Source organism: Pithys albifrons, chromosome 5 (assembly GCF_047495875.1).
Source record: "Pithys albifrons albifrons isolate INPA30051 chromosome 5, PitAlb_v1, whole genome shotgun sequence".
Taxonomy (NCBI): Eukaryota; Metazoa; Chordata; class Aves; order Passeriformes; family Thamnophilidae; genus Pithys; species Pithys albifrons.
The window spans coordinates 42,589,234-42,607,827 of NC_092462.1; the positions used below are offsets into that span (position 1 = coordinate 42,589,234).

General features: G+C 42.7%; 1 protein-coding gene across 2 annotated transcripts in view; it reads left to right on the forward strand.

Annotated features, from left to right (window-relative positions):
* The first annotated feature begins 6,217 nt into the window (after nucleotides 1-6,217).
* SNX25 (sorting nexin 25) overlaps nucleotides 6,218-18,594 on the forward strand; it is a 78,639-nt gene continuing 66,262 nt past the window's right edge. For both annotated transcript variants that reach the window (XM_071556324.1, XM_071556325.1), the window contains exon 1: nucleotides 6,218-6,961. In XM_071556324.1, coding sequence (XP_071412425.1) covers nucleotides 6,479-6,961 — 483 coding nt within the window. In that variant the 5' untranslated portion in view covers nucleotides 6,218-6,478. The remainder of the gene's footprint in view (nucleotides 6,962-18,594) is intronic.

Here is an 18,594-nt window from a genome sequence, read left to right on the forward strand (position 1 = left end):
CCTCAGGCTGACACAGTGTTGCTCCCAGTACAGGTGATGGAGCTGCGTGCTGAGGCCATTGGGCCCCAGGATGAGGCTGTGGGGCTCTGGGCTGAGACAATGGCACGCTGGGTGGAAACAATGGGGCCCCACAGTGATAGTGCTCCTAGCTGAGGTGATTGCCTTCATAGTGAGGCACTGGGGCCCCAAAGCAGAGGTGATAATCATAGAACAGAATCATAGAATCAGCTGGGTTAGAAGAGACCTCTGAGATCATCAAGTCCAACCCTTGATCCAACCCCACTTTGATTACTAGATCACGGCACTCAGTGCCACATCCAGTCTCATCTTAAAAACCTACAGGGATGGTGAATCCACCACCTCCCTGGGCAGCCCATTCCAATGCCTGACCACTCTCTCTGTAAAGAATTTCTTTCTGATATCCAACCTAAACCTCCCCTGGCAGACCGTAAACCCGTGCCCTCTTGTTCTACTGCTGGTTGCCTGAGAGAAGAGACTGACCCCCACCTGGCTACATCCCTTCAGGTAGTTGTAGAGAGTTATAAGGTTTCCCTTGAGCCTCCTCCAGACTTAACAACTCCAGCTCCCTCAGCCTTTCCTCACTGGACTTGTGCTCAAGTCCCTTCACCAGCCTTGCTCTTCTCTGGACCCGCTCCAGCACCTCAATATCTTTCTTAAACTGAGGGGCCCAGAGTTGAACACAATACTCAAGGTGTGGCCTCACCAGTGCTGAGCACAGGGGAAGGATCACTTCCCACGTCCTGCTGGCCACACTATTAATACAGGCCAGGATCCCATTGGCCTTCTTGGTCTAGTTGAGGCAATTGCCCACAGACTGTGGTCATGGGGCTCCAGGTTGAGGTGACAGTTTGAGATAAGGGTGCCCAAGGTTAAGGCAATGAGGCCCCACGCTGAGATGACGGTTTTCCATGCTGGGATAACAGTACCCCATATTGCGGTGATGGTGCTCCAGATTGCGATAATGGTGCCCCAGGTTGGGATGGTGGCACTCCTGGTTGATGTGCTGGCAGCCCATATGGAGGGGATGGTGCCCCACACTGAGGGGATGGTGCCCCACACTGAGGTGACAGTGAGCCACCCTACACTGATGGTGCCCCATGTTAAGGTAACAGGACACAGGCTGAGGTGATGGGCCCCTACATTATAGTGCCAGGGCTGCAGCACTGGGTGATGTATCCTGAGGAAATGGAGGGTGGAAACTGATATGGAGGGCTTCTAGAGACATCCAATCCAGATATTTGGGGTTGGATCTGGACCTTTTCTCAAGTGAACCTGATCTCAGCATCCTTGTTGTAGAAACATGGATAGAAGCTTCAGGCAGTTTCATTACTTCTGGCACTGACTACATAAGTGGTGATTACCTACTAGTGAATCTACTACTGAGAAAGTGGAAGTGTCCTGCCTAAGGATGGAAATAGTTCCAGTTCTTTCAAAGGGCTAGTTGCAATAGAAGATCTTGGCATTTCTTTAATAACAGTAATGTTACTTTTTAATAAAATAGAAAAGAATTATGTGAGAAGAAAGACTTCCAGATTACTGATTCACATATTCAAAACTCAAAATTGGCCCCATTGTTCATCATGAGAAAGATTTAATGAAATTATGACATTTTTTCCTGAGCATACTGAATTTTGAGTTAAATCAGGGCTGTGCAGCACAGTCAATTGTTGTGTGTATTGCACTGTTTCACTTGGGACATGAACACACACACATACAGAGGCACATATGTATGTATGTATGTATGCATGTGTGCATATACACACATTTTTACATATATATAGCAAAAGTGTCAGAACACTACAAGAAAAGAGAAATCTCTTCAGTAATACAACTGAACATGTCTATGTTAAAGAGAGTCAAGTTCTTCTTGTGCTACAGTGTTTAATGGAGGTTCTGCAAATTATGTAGACTAAATTTTTATATTTGGTCATGTGTTTCTGTCGCAGGTTTGGCCTAGCTGTTGCCAACCCTGGACTGGCCCCCCTTCCCCCACCCAGAACCTTCCCAGCAAAGGAAAGGAAAAAAAACTGAAAAGAAACGCACTCTAAAGAAACTGAACTGAATAAAAAGAATAAATTATATTTACTAACATTTACAAACCACACTGTATACACAATACCTAGGATCTCACCCCCCAGGGGAGAGGGGAAGGGAGAAAAGGGGATTGATTAGCCAGAAAATAGGGAAGACACCAACCCAACCCAAAGAAACCGAATGAATCAAAACAAACTCAATTAAAAACCTCAAAGAAGGGGAACAAGAATGAAACAATCTCACCCAGGACAGGAGAACAACCAGGGACTGGAGGGATCAGACTTCAACCACCTCCCTCCAGCTCCTCAGCCAACGAAGGGAAAAACAGCAAAAAAAACAACACCCCCCCCCCCCCCCCCCCCTCCGCTGCGTGGAATACTTGTAACTTCCTTAGATACAATGGTTACTGAGGAAGCCATGGGTCAAACCATTTACATTTTCACTCAGTTCACTGTTGAAAAGTTGAATAATTACTGCATCTATAATCAATGCAAGCTGTATTTGGAAAACATTGTGCTACAAAATGCTGAGTCTCCTGACCTTATCATGTGAGGTCATGGGTACCTCACACTGGACACTAAATGGGCACCTTTGTCCTTTTTTCCTGTGTGTCAAGTTCCTGCCTGCAAATACGCAGAATACAGTAACACTGTCTCAAAAAGGTGTAGAAAAAATAAAATCGGTTAATATTTATGTAACTTACATATTTCGTACATTTAAGATACTGAGAAGTATAACATACCATCTCCATTTCTCTTGTTCTGTTAGCTGGGATTCCTATGATTGCTTCTGATTGATTTCTATGATTGCTATTCTGGTTTACCTGGTTCACCACCAGGTTTAGAAGTCCATGAGCCCTTCTGGGCTTTGTACCCAGAATCTTAGAAATGTCTATAAATTATTAATATGACTGTAACTGCAATGCAGCACCATGGCAGTTATAAAAAAAGCATGTAATTCGTTCAAAGTCATAAGTATGCTAAAAATATAAACTAAGTACACACTTTACAAACCTTTTTTGCGTATAAGGTAAATTTCTATTTTGAGAAGTGGTAACTTGTTAACATTTATAGCAATAGGATCTGAGCCAGAAAGGCTCACAAAACAGAAAGTAAATGACAAAAAGCCTATAGGAAAGTTTTAATTACAAGCTTGCCTAAACATTTTAAAGGTGCAAATTCATTGAAGTTTAAAGTGCTGTGAAGGTGCTAGTTGAAAGATCGTCACTAAAGGCAGCTACAAAACTGTGTTCAAATTAGTGGAGCTTTGTCTACAGTATCTTATAAAGATAACCTATACTCCAGGCTCAAAGGAAAGAAGGAAAGATGCTGACTCTTCCCCCCAAGCAGGCATAATTTCTGTTTAAAAAAAGATTATAATTGTCTTATCTTTGAAGGAAAGATGTTTGGTCTAATGCTTGTCTAAGGCAGAGTTTGAATCTCTTTTCTGATAAACTAGTTCCATGACTTAGTAAATAGTTACAGAAAGAGAATATAATAAGCCCCAGTTTATAAAATTGACCTCTGGAGTCCTTTGGTCTTGTACAGAACAGTAATTTTTAAAGTACAAAAGGGGAAGTTCAAATAACACTGAAGTAAACTTGAAAATTGCCACTGACTTCAGTGGAACTAGGATGACATCTAAAATATTAGGAATCGTACCTCAGGTTGAAAAGTCATAGAATAACCAAATCTTCTTTTAGTTCTATGGATATACACTTGAGTTGATTTCAACATATCTAATTCAGTGTATGATGTGTAACTCCTAGCTGACATTGGTGGGATTACTCATTCAGACAAGAACTTGTTTTGTGCATAAGCACTGCAGGACTAAACTGGTATTGCAGTTAGGTTTGGTTTTTTATTTTCCTATCCACTTCTGAGAATTAATACTGTAATAAGAAAATAATCTCTGTTTACACAGGACTAACAACATTACATGCTCTGCTTCAGGTTAATGTTAAAATTCAATTCCCTTAAGTAGCTTTGACAGAGGCCCGGGCAGTTTCCTGAATGCATTTGCAGTGGAAAGACTCTGTCTGGTTCCTTGTGTGAATCTTTATTAAGATCCCAGAATAGATCTTGAACTCAGTCCAAAGCTCTGTATATTCTGAAATCTTTGATGGATAAAGTGTGTGCTGGGAGATGGATCTTTGCTTTCTGTTTTTAACTGATGAGAATAAAGTAACTTTATAGGAAATCTTCTGGCATGTTGGGCCTTATCCAAAAGCTTTCAGACACTGCAAGAATCTCTCTGTCTTAACAATCAGATGTATTGCAAGAACCCTGGTCCCAAAACCCTTCAGTGAAGCATCAGGATGTTTTGCCACAAGGTAATTCTCCTGGGAAGGGACTGCCATTGTAATAGTATTTTCACTCTTAGGCTATGATGATTTTCACCTTCAAACATATTAGAGATATTACTTAAATAATCGATTTTGAACACTGTGAAAGGTCTGAGCTAGTATTTAAAAGGATTTTGTGCAATTTAACACCCACTAAATAGAACAAACTGTAATAAAATTATATTTAAGTTAAGGACCTTGGGTCAGATTAAGGAGTAGTCTATCTTTTTGTTCAAGAGGAGAGCTAAAATGGTTTCATAACTACTTTGGGATTTTAAGAGGAAATACATTGCTATGCAAAACTCTATTACACATAAGCAGGTATATATAGAGACAATTTTGCTTTGAGCCAGATCAGACCACCACACACGGTTTAGTTAGGTGAGATAGGTTAGAACTAGCTTAGAAAAGAGTGTGATGGAATAAAACATTAGTTGTAACTCAGAATTCTGACTAGCTCCATATGTGTTCTGTGCATATTTTCATTGCAATTTGGTACCATGAGCTGATACCCAACTTCTCTGTTACAAGTGCTGTGCTGGGGCTGTAACTGAGCCTTTGGAACCTGCACTATTCATGCTCAGTGCCCTTGCTTGCTTAGCATCGCAGAAGCACAGGGAATTTTGGAGTCTGGTGTTATAAACAATGCTAGGTGCTTTCTTGAAGTTATATGGAAATGTTCCCAGGATCAGAGCCTTGGTATTTGTTTCATTTCTTCATCAGAATAGTACCGTTCATTTGTCAGAAGCAACGTTTTTACACAACAGCAATAAAACTACTGCAACCTCTGCAGCAATACCTGTGTTTAAAAGGTTAAGATTCAGGGCTATTTTGTACTTCACAAATGACAGAGCAGTGGCAATCTGAAGACTACTTATCAGAACATTTTGAACTGTGACCACTTCTACAGAATTTACAGGTACCTGCTCTTAAAACCAAGCCCATGAGGAAATGCTTGTAAATCCTCTTTTGCAGAGTCTGGCTTCCGTAAGGAAAGCATTACCCTTTACTTCTACTCTGAAGAGATCAAGGCCTTCCACTTTGGCTGTGGTTGGTAGATGCTATGAACCTACGAATTCAGAGGAGCCATACCTATGGCAAGGTGCACACATGTCCCAAGCACGGCTGAAATATGCCTTGTGCCATTCCTGGAATTTGTTCTCAGCATCTGCCACAAGCAGCTGTAAAGCTCCACACCAGCGGAGGGTGGGTGTGACAGGGGTGCCGGCAGGCTTCCCTTGGGGTAGTGGGACTGGGTTTTGAAGAATCACTATTATACCATTTTGATCGCCGTTCTATCAACTTTTCATTTCTGAAATCCAGTTATACATGGTCGCCTTTGGGTGATGAGAGGAGCAGAGGCAGAGTGGTGCGTGCTGTGCTCACTCAGGAGAGGGTCCGGACCTCAGAGGTGCCCCCAGGTCACGGCTTTGTCCTGAGCTCTGGCCAGGACCTCGGTGCTGCCGTCTGATCCTCCCGGGCCCCTCCGGGCCGAGCCGCCCCCGTGTGCTGCAGACCCCGCGGCGGAGAAGCAGCTTCTCGCAGGCCCAGCTCCACACCGCAGCCGGCCGGGATCCCCGCGGGGAGCAGCTCACCCTCCTCGGTTCGTGCGAGCGTCCCCGTTTCCTGGCCTGCGCGTGGGGACGCCGCAGCCCCGGCACGGCGGAGCCCGGCACGGCGGAGCCCCGCAGCACACCCCGCGGGAGGAGCAGGGCGGAGGTCGGCCGGGCGCCGCCACGGGGCGGTGCGACAGGCGCACATGTGCCCGGCCCGCCCGCCGAGCAGGCACCGCCCCCGCCTCCGCCCCTGCCCCGCCGGACTGCGAGCGGCGCGGCAGGGCCTCCCCGGCTGCTGCCACGGCGCTCGGCTCCTGTTGCCCAGCGCTGGGCAGCGCTGCCGCCAGAAAGCGGCCCGGCCGCCGCGCACCCGCCTGCCGCCGGGCATGAGCTCCGGCTCCCCCGGCGGCCGCAGCGGTGCCAGTGGCGGCAGCGGGCGGCGCAGGAGGCGGCGGCGGCGGAGGAGGAGGAGAGGGGGAGCCCCGGGAGCGGCGACCTTTGCAGGGGGCTGCCGCGGCGGGAGATGCGCTTGCTCCCAGCGGCGCCAGGAGCAGCATGTTCCCCGGTGCCGACAGCGCTAGCAGCACGGCCGGGCAGCCAGAGGCGGGGGGGGGCCGCCATCCCCGGCCCGCTGGGCTCGCACGGCCCCGGCGGCGAGGCGCGCCGCCGCAGCGCCCCGGCGGCCAACGCTGTGGCCGGCGGCGGCGAGGAGGAGGCGGCGGAAGACGAGGAGGACGAGGATCCCGGCTCGTCCCGCTTCGTGCTGGCGGCGGGGCTGGGACTGCTGGCCGTGTCTCTCGTCCACCTGGGGCAGGAGCGGGCCGAGGCGGGGGGCGGCGGGCCGCCGTGCTTGGCGCTGCTGCTGCTCCGCCTCGCCCTCTGCGCGGGCTGCACCGCCGCCGCCGCAGCGCTGGGGACCCTGATCGTCCTGATGTGCCGCGGCCGCCGCCGCCTGCCGCCGCCGGACTTCACCGCCGCCGCCGCTCGGGCCCGGTGGGGCGCGGGGGTGAGTACCGTGCGGGGAGCGCAGCGCAGTGGGCGGTGCCCGCCCTGACAGCCCGCGGGGACGGAGCGGGCGCGGCCCTCGCTCCGGCGGGTCCGGGTGTCCTCTCGCGGCCCGGGAGCCACCCTCGCTCCTCCGGGAGCGCCGCGCCATCGAACCGGCGTGTCCGGCTGTCCCCCCGCGGCTCGGGAGCTGCCCTCGCTCCGCCGCTCGGCGGGGTTTTAAATGGCAAAAGTTATACTGGAGGGTAGCACGGGAAAAATCAAGACTTTGCTCTGAGAGAGACCTCTGGATTGCGGGAACGCTGGCACGGCAGTTCGCTGTAGGCTCTGTCTCAAATTCTTTGCTGCTGCCGTCGAAATGTCATTGGTAAAAGAGAGACTTGCTCAAAGAGGCAGCATAGCATTGCTTAAATGCGTGCTCTGAAGTTGAGCAGCTTCAGATAGTTATTATCTTGGTGCCAGTGTGTACTCAAGCCATTGCAGATCTTTGTGTTTGAAAGAAATTATTTTGTTTTCTGTACCTGTTCTAAAATGTACTAATTCACGAGGTCTTTGTAGCTCACTGCATAATATTTTTCGGTTTCTGCTGAACGGGCCTGTTAACACAAAGTATTTGTAAACTTTCCTCCCATCCACGCCCCTGTCCCCCATCAAGACATCCAATGCTTGGGAGCTGATCCTAGGCAGGCCTGAAAAATTATTGCTGGAAGTGAGGGTCTGCCTGCAACTCCTGCTTTGCCATGGATCACAGGGATGTGTTTAGTATCACAGCTGGTGACTCCAGTCCGGTGCCCTTGGCCCCTCACTGGTGAGTTGTAGGTGTGTTAGCATGTGAAGTGCAGCAGCAGTAGACAGAGCTGTGTAAGTGCTGTTTCCATTCAGTAATGTCACACAGGATACCTGAGCATTCTACAAAGGAAAAGGAGCATCATTGTACCTGGATGTACAGCCTATCTGTTCTGGTAACCCAGTTCGTTACATTTAGTACGTGTACTCTTTTTGTTAGCAGCAAATAAATAATGCGGTCACTTACGTGTTTCTGGGGCTGCAGTTGGTGCAGCTGAATTTGCAGAAAGCAGAGGGTGCTGGCAGAGCAGAGGACCTGTTAGAAATTGCTTGTTGATACAGTTGTCTGTTTTTCTGTCTTTTCAATCATAACGGCTAACAACCTATGTTAGTAGTCTGTTCTTTCATTCTTTGACCTACTGAGAGAAGGAGTCTGTGTTTGGGAGCAGTACACTTTTCGAGACCTGCATTTAATGGAAACTGGCAGGATATTGTCACTAGGGATCATTTGGCCAGGGGCTGATGACTTCAGTGAATAATGAAACTTGCAAAGGTTCATTCAGAATCTGTTTGTGGCTCTGTGTGTGGTACTCATTTTCTTGGTAGACTTCTTAAAAAGTCCTCTTTCCTGTGAAGACTTAGCATCATGCTCAGCTTTTTGAAGGGCATGAAGAATAAGTAATGTGTATGAGCGTTAAAGGTGGGAAGTGGGGAGTAAAATGTAATGCACAAAGTGAACAAGTTATAAGCAGAAGATACCTGTTCTGTATGTAGTGTATTATGTGGGTACAGCTACGGATTGGTCAGCTGGTTTTTGTCATAGGAGTGCTACAAAACAAATGTGTGTTAAGTGCTTAAGCACCTTGTAGTAAAGGACTATATGCTTTTGTATTTAACCATTCCAGTGCCCAACACCAAATGGATCAGTTGATCATCAAAACAATTCCTGTTGCTTTCAGATTTACAAGATTAAATGTTTCAGTGTAATGCCATAGCTCCAGTGACATTTATGTACTGGTATACTTACCTGAACATCTGGATATATGTTAATTTACTTTTACATAGTACCAAAATAATCTACATATAGACTTAACAATTGAAATATCTCTGCTGCCACAATGAGGAGAAACTCAGATTTGTGAACAGCCAAATAGTAAAAAGCAATTTAATTTGGGAAGCCAAGATTTGAAGAAAAAAAAAGATTTTTTTTTCTTTCTCTCCCCTTTTTAAAAACATTTAATACATCAGGCCATTGAACAGCAGTGAAACTGGAACTGTCCAGAGACAAATGCAGTCACTTCAGTTACTATACCATCTGCACTTTCTTTTTGTGGTATGTTACTGTGCATTTCTCTTGAAAATGTTTTGGTGTTCATCCATTAGATTTCTGTATGTAAATAGTACAGACCTGCTGTTGCTTTGTGTGATCTAATTTATCTCATTTGGATTTATTGTAGCTCTGTGGCATGTGTTCGTTGTTTCAGAAGGGAGTTGAAATCTGCTATTTAAAATTCACTGTAAAGCAGCAGTACCTGCTACAATCCTTTTCCCAGCATTGTTTTTTACCCTGTCTCTGATTCAGTTAAAAGTTTTCTTTCCTCCCTCCTTGCACTGTTCTCACATTTAACCTGGCTTTATCAAAGGGACAGCCAAAAAGAATGAGATATTTCCATTTAGAAGATGTACTTCCAGGCATCTTAATTAGGTTTCTCATGCCTTCAGTTTACAGTTTTGTCGATTTCTTTCTGTTACAAAGAGGCTTCAGGACTGCAAAGCTCCTTGACAGACTTTTTCTGAACACAATTTTGTATGTTTGTAACCAATTTCCTAATTGGGGCTTCAGCAATATGTAGGTGAAAAAAATAAAATTGTGTAGATAAGCAGCAATAGAAATGTAGGCCACTCACTAAAATATTTCTTGTGAAGTTTCCTGCATACATTTATCTTTGAAAAATGTGTAGGTTCATCTTTTTATTGTACATCCACTTGTAGTTACACTGTATGTAGTTGTTACTCTCATGTTTTTCATAGAGCCTTATGCTTCCGATGTCCTTTCTGGGAGCCAGTAGTAGGATGACTGTAAAGCTATAATTTCTTCAGCCTTGTTGTGTCTTTTCCTGAAGGATGGGGAAGAACTCTCTGTTGGCCTAATAATTAGGAAAAGGCCTTTATTATGACTGGCATCTTGCTCTGTATATATGAACTCTAGGCAGATAGATTCACTTTTCATTCTTTGAGTGAGTTTCTTACTGGGGTTAACAGATGAGGAAACACTAAAAATTCAGTAATAAGTATTTACTCTAGTGGAAGTCAAACTCAGCTCTTGGAAAGTGAGTGGGAGTACTCTTGCTCAATTTCAGAGGGGCTTGGATCCATTCCCTTATGCTGTGCTGACAAAAGGGAGATTTTTTTTTGTACATTCCCAATTACCATGTGCGAGTTCAGTGCTGTGGAGTTTCTTGGACCTGTTCATGCAAGTGAGTAACTTGTGAGAGGAAGTGCCATGTTGAAGGTTTGGGTTTTGGAAGAGCAAGGTGCATGCCTTTTCTTCATTTTGCTTGAACTTGCTGCCAGAGAAGCCATCTTTTTGAACATGAAGCTGTGCTTTGTCCTGAATATTGCTTGTGTGACCCCTTTGGGACTTGAAAGGTGAAGACCTCCTGCTAAAGTCAGGTATCTCAGCAAGAACACAGAAATCTACTGAGAACTGCAGAGCAAGCTGTGTGATTTATATCCCTATGATAAGGTGTGCTTTCAGTGTAGTTTTCCTGAGTGTGACATCTGTGTTCAGAAACTATGTCTGGGCAGTCTCCTGGCTTCCATGTTTCATTGGTAAGAGAGGTGTACATGCAAGTCATAATAGTGTTTTACTTACTACTGTAAGTACTTGCAAGCATTAATAATATTGGTAAATAGTTTATATGGATATTGAAATAGCAGGAATTGAATGACTCCTTGAAGTTGTACATCATTGTCAGGTATTTTTCAGCACTTCTCAGGAGCTGTTATTTGTGGTGGAGAAGAGCAGCAAAATGCTAGACAGTAAAAAGGCATGATGACCCAATTGTACTTTAGTAAAATCATCTGTCTCACAGGGCATTTTTGCTTCTTAAGTATCAGGGAACTTGCTCATAGCAAAGATGGCCCTGGTTAGAACATGTGTCACCTTTTTTAATGCAAGCTTGCTCCCAACACCACTTTTAACTCCTGTTGTTGTAGAGGAGATGGCTTTGACTTGTGAAGAACCGTGTTAACCAAGTTATTGGGAAGGGGAAGCAAAAGACTTTTTCCCACATTTCCAGTGTGAGTTGTTTCTCTGCCAGAAAAACTGGCAGGACAGAGTTTTCAGCATAATGTTTTGACTGTTTCAAAGCAAAAGCTCTGTGTAATAGAGAAAAAGGTTATCAACTTGATTTAAATAATTTTAAATACAAGGATTAGTTTATTAGATTTAAATGCTGCATTTTAAATTCAGACTAAATAAATTATATTATGTATAGAGAGTGATCCACCTAGTCTGTCTACAGTACTGCTTTTCTCCACTGAAAATGGTACACATTCTAATGTTCTGGTTTTAGTTTCCTACAATTAGCAGTTGTCAGTGTTTTGGAGTTTTCCTTTAAAACTCAGCTCCTGTCACTTCTTTTCACTGGTGTTTAATAGTTCTCAATTTTCAGAAGTAGTTTACTCTTGCATTCTGTCCCTGAGGGAGATACGGGTGATCCTGTTTTAAGTTCTTTAATATTTGTTACATCCTTGAACATGGATTTTTTTGTGAATTTGACATTAATGAGAGGGAGTGGGTAAATCTTTTCTTATTGAATCAGGTAGCCAATGAACTATATGGATCCTAAGAACACAGTACTGTTTTTTTATTTAAGCCATAGGAGAATGGGTAGTGATATTACCAGGGATGATCTGAGTGATCCTAACGGGATGGCAACTTTTAACCTGGGTTGAGTGCGTGCCAGGGTATCCATCATGATTGCTCTGCTATTTGTGAGGAACACAAGGGGAACAGAAAACAAGGACACAGTTTTATTTTCCTTCACTGTTAGACTTTTACCATGAGATGAAGCTTGCAAAGGTAAGGTCGAGGGAGTCTCAGCAGCTGTGGGAAGTGGAAGGTTTGCCAACTGTGGACATCCATTTCAAGTGACATGCAAAACAGTCCTTGAGGTGATAAGCAGTTTGGAGGAGCCATGAGGGAGAAGAGAAACTTCCTGATGCCTTTTGGTTTTGATCTTTATGCCTTAGTAAGTCTTCAAAAGTATTTATGGGTTTTCTCAGCCCAAAGCCAAGCATGTCCTATGGTCTGTTTCATTCTCTAGCCCAATAGGGCTGATTCAGAGCTCTGATGTTGCAGGATTTTTGTGATACCTGGCAGAAGCAATAGCGGTCTCTGCTCACTGTTCTTCTGTCTTGCTGGTTTCAGATCCTCTTGTACTTGGAAGCAAATATTCTTATCTACTTCAATTCTTTTAATTGATCAGTTGTTTCTGGGTTGAAAGGAGAAAGCATGTTTAATTTTGGTGTGTTTTTAATAGAACTGAGACTCATACTTTTGTTCTTAGTTCTCTCTCTTTAAAAGCCAGATCAGCAATCAGCCTTTGATGATCCAGGTTAGTTTACTACTGTGACAGTCCTGGAATTAGAATCATGAAAAGGTATTGTAGCATTTTCTACCAATTTCATGAATATTTTAAAATGTTAAGAAAATGTTGCATAAGTTGCAAATGTTTTGTTACAGTTCATCAGGGTCTGTAGTTTCAATATTTCTGCTACAGTTTATTTTTAGGGATCTGTGGAATATCTGTTGTAATTTGGGATTTACAAACTTTTTCAGAATTGAAGCTTTGGCAGGACTGGATATGTTGATTACCTGCAGGTGTAACATTGAAGTCATAACTTTATTTTCACAGGAGACTGACCTCAAGAAATTAAGAGTTTTTCAGACTCACTCTCTCACTTGTTTGTCTCTAACTCCTTAACTGTGAACAGACTTAGTTTTCCACACAGCCTTTTACTCATCATGTATATTTAGAAATTTCTTGTCTTGTCATGGAGTTCTTTGGTTCCTTTCATTGTATGCTGTGTCGCCTTCAGCTCTGCGTTGTATTGTGCTTGACATTTAATTTTCTCAACTTCATGTTAGATTGATGTTTCGTATTTTGCTGTGAATTGGGCTGTTTTTAGCTTTGTAAAGACTGCTTCTTACCTGAACAGTGTGTTAGGAGTGAAAGCATAACTAGGGAGCTAGTTAATTTTTCCTGTTTGCCAAGCCGGTCTGAGGTCAGTAAGGACAGATGGTGGGCTCATTGAGATCTTGCTGTCCAAGTCTCTTGCAGGGAAGTCTTAAAGGGGGATACAAAACCCCTCTAATAAGACCAAGAGGGAAAGCATCCTGCATTCAAGATATGTTTTGGCATTGAAAATTCTGTGCATGTGTATCAGAAACATTCTAAAAATAAAATTGCAGAGAGCAAGGAACTAAGACTGGGCAAAGATGAGCAGCAAAATTGTCCCAAGGAAAGAGCCAGTTATGTAGAAAACTGTATCACTGTATCCTGTTACTTTGTTAAATGATTAAAAAAATAAGTTATGTAGTCATAAGGGGAACAAGTTTGTAGTGTGTCCATGGCAGGTTTTTGTGACCAGTACCGTGTTTTCCCCTATTAAATATGCACAGTGAAAGAGAACAAGTTAATGTTAATAAAATTAATGATGTCAGTTCATCTGACGAGTTTTGTGATGCTCTGTGGGAAAGACAGAACACCCTACCTTTGCATGGTGAAAAGTTATCTGGAGGGAGGGTATAACAGTAGACAGCACAGGAGTTTCTCTCTGCCAGCTGACACTCTGCAGTTCAGGCATGAGTCTGTGCAGGTTTTTCTGGCTTGCCAGCTTTCAGTCTTCATACCATATGGCTTTTTTGGCCCTGAAGTATAGACCATAGGTTTTTGTTGTCTCTTACAGAGCACTAGTGTGTGGAAATGTTCAGTCGACTGGGGCTATGTGTGTACCCTGAGAATTCATCTTAGACTTTATTTTAATGGCAATATTAAAGATCCCAGCACAGAATAAGGCTGTATTTCTTGCTGAGCAGAAATTTGAATGCTAACTTGACAATTATTTCTTAGTTGTACTGATGAAAATGAAAGTATTGCCTGAGAAATGTTTCATTTTCCTATTCTTATCTGTCTGGTATTACATGAAATCTGAAACGAAGAAGGTTCTGCCCTGATTATAAAGCTTTGCACTGCTACCATTTTACCAGTTTTGAGCATGGTGCAGTTAAGATAGAACATTTCCATCTGAAAACCGCAATTTACATGTTCAGAAGCTACTGTGTTAGTGGAAATAACTTGCAATGATATCATAAAATCATTACTGAGATAATGAGGCTTAAGATAATAGGATTAACATGCTTTAGGTATGTTGAATTTTAAATTGGTAGTTATGGTATCCCTTAATATATGTAGATGATTGCTTAATGTGACACATACATACTTACCTTGTAATGTTAAATGGAACTGTAAATATTGATTAAAAATATTAAGTCTTGTGAGTAGAAAATTTATTTTTGCATCATTAGTTGAAGTAATATTTACTGCTATAGGAACGTGTCTATCGACATCAGTTAAAGATTAATTTTTGGAGAGCTCAGTGAAGTATTGTTTGAAGCTGTGACTCTCTATCATCAAGGTCCAGTCTGATGTTAATGTATGTTTCACAAAGGTAAGAAAGAAGTTAGTAGAGCAAGTGGGTGGAGCAAGTAACTATGAGTAACTGGATGGTTCATGTATGCTGAATTAGATACAGTCTTTGCCTTTTAAATCAGTGTTTAAGTTGAACATCTCGTGCATAATGCCCATTTATATTGTGGGATCTGTCCTGAGCTCTGTTCTAGTTTCGTTGTAATTGAGTTAATGTAATAGAAGTAATTGTAAATTTTTCTTTGATTCTGGCCTTAATTCCATGGCAGAGCAAGGCTGCATGTGGCATGTCTGTAGCAGGTGCCTGGCTTTCTGCTGCTGTGTTTTAAATGTTGCATTTGATGACCAACTGTTGCAGATGGATTTCTTGATGGTGGAGGGTACTCCCATCTTCTCTGTGCTTTGCCATTTATGGAAATACTTTCTTAATTCTTTATTATTTAACAATTTTTTTCACAACTAATTTTAAATTACTTAAATTATTTAAACATTAACATTCTGATATTAACTTAATTTTTACCTCTGCAGGGAACTGAACCTAAGACAAAATTTCAGCTTAATGCCAGCCTTGGTGTTTTTGGTTTTTCTTCTTGGCCCATTCAGACTGTTGTTTTCTGCATGTTAAATTATTCTCAAAAGTATCGAACAGGGAGTGTTTATTCAGAAGTCTACAGGAAATGCACACATCCTTTTTTTTCAGCCTGTAAAAAAAAAGTAAAAATTGGGGAAAACTTGAACTGTTCCAGGAAACAGGCCTCTGTGTTTGTTAGCAACCTCATTCTTAGAATGTACTTTCCAAGTGTGCTCCACCCCTACCCCTTCAAGTCCTTTTGTTAATTCTTGTTTAAGTTTCAGTCTGGTTTCTGCTTCTTCAACAATGAAGGGTACAGAGTAGAGCCCAATCTTAAAAAAAAATTTTTTTTTGGAGGCTGTGATAGTGCAAGGCAGGACTTTGAGGAACGTGCCATGTTTTAATCGGTGTAAAAGAGCATCTAAGCTGGAGCTCTGACTGAGTTAAATCCATTTACAGACATCTTTGGCTCAGTCCGGGTTATGCCAACTATTTAATGAAATCCAGCACTGTTTTCTTTTAGATGAGTGATACAAAAAATGTGAAAACATTCAAATCTAGGCTTTCTAGCTGAACCTGTTCTCTGCATATGCCCTCCATCTGACTTGAGGCAGGAGCGGGAAGAAAGTCTTGCAGTGAAATCTGCTGGATTTTTCATTCTCTCACCTGTTAGAGCTGAGTCGGACTATGAATTTTCAAAAATCCCTCTGTTGTCACAGATGCTGTTTTTCTGTGTTACCAAGTTGTTACTGTTGTTTTAAGGTGTTTGTTGCCGTGTATCATTTAACTCGAGAGTGCCTGCTTATTTAATTCATTCATCATTATTACTATCATAGAAACAGAGCTTTTTGAAAGCAAATCTAAACTAGCACTACAGATTCATAAAATGGGAAGGAAAAATGAGTGTGATAAGCTGTTTTAGACCAGACAGCTAAAGATCTGATGCTTTTTCAGTCATGAAATTAAATTCACAGCTCTCTGAAGGGTCATCAAGGTTCATGAATAGTTCAGGTTGGAAGGAATGTCTGGCGGGTGTCTACTCCACTCTCCTGCTCTGAGAGTCCAACTGGGTAGTGTTGCTCAGGGTCTTGTCTTGTTGAGAAGGATGGAGAGATGGAGACTCCATGGCCTCAGCCTGTGCATTCTGATACTTGACAAGCCTCATGATTGAAATACTCTTGCCTGGTGATGGAAATTTCCTGTGTTGCAATGTTTCCTAATGTCCTGTGCATCTGCCAGAAAAGTCTGACTCCTTCTTCTCTCCATGCCCTCTTGTTCAGCAGTTGGAGACAGCAGTTAAGGTCTCCCTAAACTGTTTTTTCTTAAGCCTGAACTAACCCAACTGATATCATAGGTTAATGGTTGTGCTTAATGATTTCATTGGTCTTTTCCAGCCTAAACAATTGTATGATTGCTCCAATGTATTGGAACATTCCTGTTTATTCAAATGTTAGATTCTCATTTGTTCTTGAAAATTGGTTTTTAATGAAGCTGAAACCTTGTTTTAAACTAGGGGTCTTTTTATTGCTCTTTGCTTTTCTCTCCAGCAGTTCATGGTTGCGTGTAATACCTGTGTGAGTACAGAAAAGTTCTCAGAAAGTCTGGTATTCTATGGATCTTCCTTTGCCCTTCAGTAATTTCATCTGTGCAGCAGCAAAATCACCATTCCAAGTGGTGGTATTCACTTTTGACCTTTTACATTCTTTTTGATTACATCTTGAACAACTCTTTTTTTTAACTGAATAGTGCGTGCCTTTTAGGAGTCAAACACACGAGCCATACAGGACGCTCTCAATGAATGTGTTCTTGCAAGCTGAGATGTGAGTTTGTATCTTGGTATTTAAGAGGCAGCATTTTTCTGAGGCAATAGTCTGCCTTGTTCTTAAAATGAATGTACAATTTAAAGCATAAAATGATCAGTTCCTGCCTGCTTTGTGGAATTGTGTAGATTGGATCATAATGTGGTGATGTGGAGTAAACTACTTGCAACCATAGATCTGCTCTGAAGGGCTTTTTTTTTTTTTCCTTAAGCTTGTATTTTAACTAGTTTTGAAAGGAGTAATTTGGCAAGTGGTGCATTGGAGTGCTTACTGATGCTTTCAGCTGTAAAAAACACTCCCTGCAACATAGGTACAAGTGAGAGCTGTTCATGCCTAAGTTAGCTGATCGAGGTTACCAACCTCTATGCAGGTATATCTCAGTTTAGCAGAAGCATTAGCTTTGTAGGATACCCAAGCTAGTGTGAGTGCTAAGATAGTTGGAGTGTGTTGAGCACAGAACTTCAGTTGGGATTGTGACTTCATGTTTAGGAGCTCTTTCTTCACAAAGGGACCTGAGTGAGTTTGCTTAATTGGACTTTCTGAAACACCCTCCCCCTGCTCTAATGCATTTTGGGTGTTAAGTGTCTCTGTCTCTTTGTTTTAAATTGGAGTGGTGGTTATGAATCATGCCGTTTCCTACTGCAAATAAAGCTGAAAAATCCTGAAGTAATTATGTGACTGGCATTAACACAACTTTGTGTTGAGGAAGTGTGACAGCATTGGCAGCCAGAGGTGATGTATTGAAGCCTTACAAGTAGTGTTAGGTGTTCTTACAAGGATTAAAAATACTTTCTGCAGCTATTTAGGAGGATATGGCTTCAGCTTTTACCAGAGTTGAGTTCAGGTAAAAAGGGGCTTGAAAAGCAGTTCATTAAATACTCTGTTCTTACCCCTTATTAAACTATAATTTTGATAGTAAAGGAGGACTGCAAATGGAGGCAAATGTGCTGATAGTGTTGTAAAGGAGGAAAGAAATTAACTGAAAGACCACAGTCATAGTCTCAGAACAGAGACTGGAAGAAGTCTAGGTAGTATTGTTACACTCACCCAAAATCTGGAGCAAATCAACTGTGGGCAGAAGGAGGGCACTCAAGGCCTGGAAAAGTACCTGTCACAACGCTATGTGTCTGATGTGAGTGAGCCTGAAAAGCTTTATTTTGCTATTAAAACTAGTGCTTAGACTCCTATATCTGGGTCCAATTAGATGAACTGTGTTAGACTCTACATGCATGGATCTGCAGCAGAAAAAAACCCATGTTAAACCTAAATACACTGAGTCCTGGCCTGCAAATTGGCTGAAATAAAGAACATTAAACAATGTTCTACTCAAAGTATGTACTGCTTTCTTATTCTCTGTTTGGTGAACGTTGGAGAGATGAGGATGTTTCTGAGGTGCTTTCTCCTTACCAAAGAGAATCTGAGGTCTCATCAAGGGGGGCAAAGTATGCTGAGTGAGAGTGGGGACATTTTCGTTTTCTGTTCTGAATGACGCTCCTTTCTATGTGAATACATCATGAATCTCTGCTTTTTGTCTACATGCTGGAAAACGTTTCTTCATCCGCCTACCTGTTTGAACACTCTTAAGAGTGAATACTCCAAAACAGACAAATGTTTGTGTAGGACAGCAGCTTAAAATGCAGCAGCCAGAACTATCTTTGAAGGAAGAAGCCCAAAAGAATGTGAACCAAAATTACTGTATGAGCTCTAAAGGTTTCTCTTCTGTTTTAAAAGTGGTTTATGA